Below are 7,344 nucleotides of genomic sequence, written 5' to 3'. Positions count from 1 at the left end.
TAATTTTCGTTTATACTTTCCAATATTTCTTGCTTATTGTAATTGGTAAAATGTGAGAAGAAGCACACTTTTTAAAATCATAAATTTTTGGTTATATAATGAGTGCATGACAAATAGGACTAACAGTATCCATCATCACTGACCCAACAATTGTCATTTAAGGATGGAGAAGGTGGTGTATGAATAGATGACTATGTTTTATAGGGGAGTGATAACATTAATCAGTTTATTAATAGAAGCAAACATAATTGATTGTGGGTGAAATTAAATATAGCAATGTTTGATTTTTAAATTTCTTTTTTTATATTAATCACGACCTAACACCCCTTTACTATTCTAAGTTGATCAACGGCTCTTTTGTTTGATAGTAGTGGGGGAATCGAAACCTTACCACTGTTGGGACAATTCATCCAACCCAAAACTAGAGGATTGAGAAACAATGTGGGGAAGAGAGATGCATTTTTGTTTGGGAGAAAGTAGAAATGTTGATGCTTTGTACAGGCTATATTTGGTGTCACGTTGCAGCTGCATTTTTGTTTTGGCTCAGTGTAAGCCTCACATTGGCAATTTGGCTTTAAAAGTATTTGGTTGGATACTTTTATATCTTCAATCAATGTCACCATATTTTGCATTGGGGTTATCTATCAAAAACACAAATTAAAATTTTGTATGGGGGAGGGGGAATTCCTGCTTCATTTATCCTACATGCATGGCGCCTACTGAAGTCTGTTTTTGAATCTATAATAAATTAGAATAAATTACTGCACATTGTATTTTGTGCCAAAATATCTCATATTTTCCATTCCCAATGTGATTATTTAAGTTCACACATTATAACTCAAAAGCATCACACAAAGCCCAATGGGTGTTAGCAATCAATTTTCTCAAAGGCCAAAAACTTTAGTGGGAATCCTATTGGTAGAGTAGGATCCACCGATCATAAGCATAAATTAATGAATTTACATCTGCGCCCCATAGAGCGCACTCCACAAACCCCTCACAACAAATCCCAATCGTGTAAAAATGTAAACTTTAAATTAACCCACAAAAGCCACTCATCTAACCAATCCTCACCATAGGACATCATTTGCAAAATTTGACTCCAATACTTAAACATTTGACCTATGATGGAGAAAACATTCCACTTTCAATTATTCTATAACTGTAATTTCATGTAAAAAAATATCTTAATCAGAATGACAAATACCCTTTGAAGTAAAGTCATACACTAGAGCAAAATTAATTAAAACCCTTCAAACATAAACATTGTCTAATAGAGACTATTAAACTTGGGGTGAAAACCTTGTTTGGTCTCAATACCGATGAATTGACTCTCACTTGCATATTGAGAGGCAATGGTTTGGACTTTGGAGTTCCTTCACAAAAGTCAACTTTAATTTGAAAATTCTTTCAGCATTTATATATGTTTTTTTTATTTTTATTTTTATTGAGTAGGCTTTAATTTATGTCCTAACACTAGCATTTAAAGTGATAATATGGATTTTTTTTCAGTATAACAATTATGAATCCCGACTCTGTCCTTGCACCGTCCTCATCATAGCCCTTTACAGTTGTGCATTGAATATCTCTCTATGATATTAAGTATAGAGATGTTCTCAATGCACGGCTGCAAAAGGATGGAATGGAGGATAGTGTGAGGACAGTTTTGTGGGGACTAAATCCAAATTCAACAATATTATATTACAAGGGCTATTGTTTGATAGTAAAAGCATAGAAAAAGGCAGTTATATAGATTCGTTTCGCCATGCTTTTTTCTTTGAATCGTTAAAGTTCTATATATGCTGCTTTGCGCTGACAATCTTCATCAAGAAGAATTAATGAGATGCTGGTTAAAATTATTAGTGACATACAACAAGATGTATATAAATAGGGATTGATCGATTGAGAAGAAAGAACGTGAATTGAACGCTAATTCAAGCTCCAAAGAACTGACTTGAGCACCACAGAGAAGATAGTTCAACTAACTGACTAAACAAGAAAATTAAGAGATCACCAATCTATGGGAAAGGACGTCGAGAAGGAAGATGGGCGTAGTGATTTTACTCAAGATGGGACTGTGGATCTCAAAGGGAACCCTGTTCTTCGATCCAAGCGAGGTGGTTGGAAAGCTTGCTCCTTCATTGTTGGTACTTCTCAGAACTCTCTCTCTCTCTATCCCTAACAAGAGAGAAAATGAAAATGGGCTGCACCATCTGAGTTTATTGGGTTTTTTACCTTTTGATTTCGATTCAATTAAAGCTATTCATTGACTTAATTCTTCTTGATTTGTTTGGCAGTTTTTGAGGTACTTGAACGCATGGCCTACTTCGGAATATGGTCGAATCTGGTAATTTACCTGACCAAGGAGCTCCATCAGGGCACAGTCACCTCGGCCAACAATGTTACTAACTGGGTCGGGACAACCTGGATCACACCCATCTTGGGTGCTTATGTTGCTGATGCACATCTTGGGCGATACTGGACTTTTCTCATTGGATGTGCTTTCTATCTTTTGGTATATAACCTCACTATTACTTCATGCTTCAGCCTTCACATTTGGGTATCAAGAGAGGGGACTCTACCTTTAAATCCTAATCCTAGACCCATCAAGATGATAGGCATTCCATGCTCAATGTGATTAGTTATAAGTTTATCCAGTGTCATGTCTTTCCGGTATCATAGTCGAACCCTAAAATTAGATCTATACTGCTGGTAAGACATGATGATATCTTAAAGTTTTTGATCAATCAAAATCATGTCACCGGTGAATTTGATAAAAAACCACCTTAACAGTTACCACTTTTATGATATCGGTTGATTAGTTATAAGATTTTTCAATATAATAATCTAATCATAAAAATATTATGATATCAAAAAATATATGCAGCGGAAAAGATATGATACCATAAGGGTTTTGACCAATAAATCCCACTCAATTTGATATAAAACCATATGATTGGTTACCAATTTTGTGATCTCGGTTGACTGGTTATAAGTTTCTCTGGTATGATGGTCAAATCTTTAAAATATTATTTGGAATTCTTTAATTTGTATAGGCTTTGATTTGGTGATTACATTCCAACAATTGTGATTAATTTATTTTTTATTCTCTTAATGTTTTGGGATTGGTAATTTATTGGGGTTTTTAGAGTTTAGTCCACCCCTAGAAATCTAGAGCTCCACTCTATGAGTGGCTTTTTAGGCCTCCAATATCATTTGGTGCAACATCTGTACTCTTAATTTTAAAGATTCTTTCTTAGTGGCTGAGATGCCCATCCACCTCTTTACAACTTTTTGTTTAAAATATAACTTCAATCTATGACAGAAATGCCCATGTCCTTTATTCTCAACCTAAAACTCACTTGGGCCAGGCCACTTCTCTCTCACACCACCATTTGGTCATTTGGCGGTGGCAATTCCACTAGGTGAGATTTCCTTCCTACCACTAACATGCCTACTAATTTAATTGTTGAGGTTTTAATGTTATAACAGGGAATGAGCCTCCTAACGTTGGCAGTTTCACTCTCTTCACTGAGACCTCCTCCTTGCCCACAAACAGAGAAAATCACAAACTGTAAACAGGCCTCCAAATTACAATTGGTTGTGTTCTATGGTGCATTATACATATTGGCGTTGGCAACCGGTGCAATCAAGCCCAACATCTCGACCATCGGCGCCGACCAGTTCGACGATTTTGATCCCAAGGAGAAGGCCCACAAGCTCTCCTTCTTCAATTGGTGGATGTTTGGCATATTCTTTGGGTCATTCTGCGCCAACACTTTCCTTGTGTACATACAGGACGATGTGGGTTGGACCCTGGGTTATGGGCTCCCAACAATTGGGCTTTTGGTAGCGGTGATGATCTTCTTGGCGGGTACATGCTTTTATAGGCATAGGGTACCCACAGGGAGTCCCTTCCCAAGGATGGCTAGGGTCATAGTGGCCACTCTTAGGAAATGGAGGGTGCCCATTCCTGATGACCCCAGAGAGCTCTATGAGATTGATTTGAAGGAATACAAAGAAAAAGGAAAGTTCGGGATTCGGTCCACACCTTCATTGAGGTTAATAAAACTTGTTTAATTTGTAGTTCACAGCTAGTTTAATTCTTCTGCTCCTGATCAACAAGCCTATTACTAAGTAAATTTCTTCTGCGTGAATGCAGGTTCCTCAACAAAGCCTCTGTGCAAACAGGTTCTTCAAACAGTCCATGGATGCTTTGTCCGGTAACCCAAGTGGAGGAGACGAAGCAAATGGTTAGAATGGTTCCCATCTGGATAGCAACACTCATGCCGGGCCTAATGTTCGCTCAGATCAATACCATTTTCGTGAAGCAAGCTACAACCCTTGACAGCACTATAGGAAGCTTCCGCATTCCCCCAGCCAGCCTAGGTGGTTCTGCAACCATAACCATGCTTATCACCGTCGTGATATACGATCGGTTGTTCGTCAAAACCATGAGAAGATGGACTAAGAATCCTAGAGGAATCACTTTGCTTCAGAGAATGGGAGTCGGTCTTGCTCTCCACGCTATAACCATGTTGGTTTCATCTCTAACTGAGAGGTGGAGATTAAGTGTGGCCAGAGATCATGGTTTAGTAGAAAATGGAGGGAAAGTTCCTCTCAGCATATTCATTTTGCTCCCTCAGTTTGTGCTTATGGGGATGGCTGAAGCTTTTTCAGCTGTAGCAATAATTGAGTTCTTCTATGATCAGGCGTCTGAGAGCATGAAGAGTTTGGGGACTTCTTATTCTTTGGCTAGTATGGGGATTGGAAATTTCCTTAGTTCTTTTCTTCTGGCCACTGTGTCTCACATCTCCAAGAAGGGCGGCCATCATAAAGGATGGATTACGAACAACCTCAATGCGTCTCATTTGGATTACTACTATGCATTCATTGCAGTACTGAACCTTCTGAATTTTATCTTCTTCCTTTCTGTGAGTAGGTTCTATGTTTATAGAGCAGAGATCTCTGATTCAATGGAAGTGCTCAAAAAAGGCCTACAATGTGAGTAGGCTCTGCTCTACCTGTTGGGGTTTTTGGGGCACAAACACACTTATATGGAGAAGAAGAAGTTGGTATGTAATGATCAGAGTACTGTATTTTAGCATTATTCTGTGAAGTACCTCCAAATACTCAACTTCGTGCAAGGCTCAGTTTGGAAGGAGTACAAATACAAACCTGCAGAGTGCAAAACCTTGTATATTATATGTATTTGCACCGTACATATTTCCATTTGTACTTTAGCGTCGTAAACAATAGTATTTCAGGCGTTTTTCTGGGTTATAACAAAGTCACTCATTTCTCAAACCAACCATTCTGTTCTTGCTGTTGTGACAGTAAAATAACAGCGTAGTTATATTGTTTTTGGTGATGTACATGACAGTTGTTTTTGAATTCAAAAACTAAACCAACCACGTTGTCCAAACACCCCCTTAATTGGTGAGTTAACCGTTCAACGTATGAAAAGCCATAGAAAAAACAAAAGCGACAAGGAATGTTGGTTTTGATTTTGAAAACAATAACAACGGTCACATTAGCAAAATTATATTGTTTTGGGAGGGGTGTAAACGAATCGAATTCAAATCGGATCAGGCAATATCTGAATTTGAATCCGATTAGAAAATCTGATATTCGAATATGATTCAATTTCCGATGGATATTGAAAATTAATATCCGAATTTGAATCTGATTAAATATTCAAATATTCGATTCGATTAATTAATTATTTTAGATAATTAATAAATATATAAAATAAATATTTTATTGATATAAAGCATTTAAGTATATAAATTATTTATATAACTTAATTATTATATATAAATTTTACAAAATATTTTATATATTATATATTAGAATTAAATAATTGATATATTCATCGAATCAAATAAGGTCATATCCAAATTCGAATTCGATTAACTATTCGATATGAATAAGATATCCGAATTCGACTGATTAGATATTCAAATTATCCAAATTCAATTCAATTATTTTAAATATCGAATTTAAAATCAAAATTTCGAATACTGTTTACACCCCTAGTTTTTGGTGATGTGGCCACGGCAACACTTGAAATTTGAGGAAAAAAATATCAATATTTCATTTGAAAATTGGATAATTGAATAGTAGAATAATTGTACCAATTCAGAATATGAGCCCATAGGGAACTTGTCAGCTTGTATGTGTCATTTAGCCATCCGCATGTGTCCTTTAAAGGTTCTTCAAATTGTTCTTAATTAGCTGATCGGTAGAACCCGTGCAATGGTTATCTTTTCCTTGGTAAGGTTCCAAGTCTCGTGAAGTCATGGTGGATACCAAAGTTGAAAGAGACAATTATTTTGATTGTACATGGGAATCTGTTCTTCCAAAAAGTAAAGAGGGACAGATTTCAATTAAATGTATATTGTTTGTTGCTATAAATCAAATATAATTAATCTTAAACAAGTTTTAAAAACCGGATCAAACCGTTTTGGGACCGGTTCCTTGGTCAAATGGTCCAATCATCTGGTTCCAATGGATAGTTCTTTCTGATTTAAAAAAATAATAATTAATTAATAAAAAGTCCAAAATTGTTGTTTAGGTCAACAGGTAGATGGATCGATTGCCCAAGTCAGCCGGTCGCTGACCAAATCAATAGTTTTGGCCTAGGAATAGCTTTAGAGTGAAACGGAACTAATTGCCTGACCAGTTATTAGATCAATTGGTCCGACCGTCTGGTCTGATTCAGTTTTCAAAACCATGATCTTAACCATCCAAATGATCCTCCCTTGTTTGACTATAAACAAGAATGTCATCGAGGAAAACTAACACAAATTTATCTAGAACCAGTCGTAACACATCATTCATTAGGGATGGGAGCATTAGGTAGCAAAGAAATCTCATGTTGCACATTAGGGCTGTTCACAAACAATGCCAAATCGATCAAACCGGCCCGACCCAATCCGATTTATTTGGTTTTTCTTCACCACTGGTCGGTTTCATGTTGTGAAGAGGGATAAACTGATAATTCATTTCAATTTTGATTTTCAAAACCAAACCAAATCATTTAGTTTCTAATTTCCTAGTCTTTCCCTAACTAGGTAATCCCTATCCTAATTTCTTCTTTCTAATTAGTTACTTATTTTTGCTACATCATCTTTGAGAAGCCTCCAAATATTATCTCTCCTAACATCCCAATCCCATAAATAAGGATTTCTCAAAACAACTTAACAAATGTCGAAGGATAAAATGTCACAAGTGATCGACCTTATCTGTAAATTTTTCAACTTGACTGTACATTGTGCTTGTACTTGTAATTCAAAATTCATATTCAACCACCCAACAGAATAAGGCTGAGGATGAGGCCTT

General features: G+C 36.4%; 1 protein-coding gene across 1 annotated transcript; it reads left to right on the top strand.

The window, feature by feature from the left end:
* The first annotated feature begins 1,912 nt into the window (after nucleotides 1-1,912).
* LOC148878725 (protein NRT1/ PTR FAMILY 5.2-like) lies at nucleotides 1,913-5,308 on the top strand. The gene is made up of 4 exons (XM_088959174.1): nucleotides 1,913-2,147; nucleotides 2,298-2,515; nucleotides 3,493-4,061; nucleotides 4,163-5,308. Exons 1-4 carry the CDS (start codon nucleotides 2,021-2,023, stop codon nucleotides 5,010-5,012), a joined length of 1,764 nt encoding a protein of 587 aa, XP_088815300.1. The 5' UTR covers nucleotides 1,913-2,020; the 3' UTR covers nucleotides 5,013-5,308.
* The last annotated feature ends 2,036 nt before the right edge of the window (nucleotides 5,309-7,344 follow it).

Source organism: Nelumbo lutea, chromosome 1 (assembly GCF_056320005.1).
Source record: "Nelumbo lutea isolate HS-2025 chromosome 1, American lotus-T2T, whole genome shotgun sequence".
Lineage (NCBI taxonomy): Eukaryota > Viridiplantae > Streptophyta > Magnoliopsida > Proteales > Nelumbonaceae > Nelumbo > Nelumbo lutea.
The sequence above is the reverse complement of the archived record's forward strand: the minus strand, read 5'-3'. Positions and strand labels throughout refer to the sequence as shown.

Coding starts and splice junctions, on each gene's coding strand:
- LOC148878725 (XM_088959174.1), top strand. CDS start 2,021: ATGGGAAAGGACGTCGAGAAGGAAGATGGGCGTAGTGATTTTACTCAA. Junction 2,148..2,297: donor AGCTTGCTCCTTCATTGTTG/GTACTTCTCAGA, acceptor TTTGTTTGGCAG/TTTTTGAGGTACTTGAACGC. Junction 4,062..4,162: donor CGGTCCACACCTTCATTGAG/GTTAATAAAACT, acceptor GCGTGAATGCAG/GTTCCTCAACAAAGCCTCTG.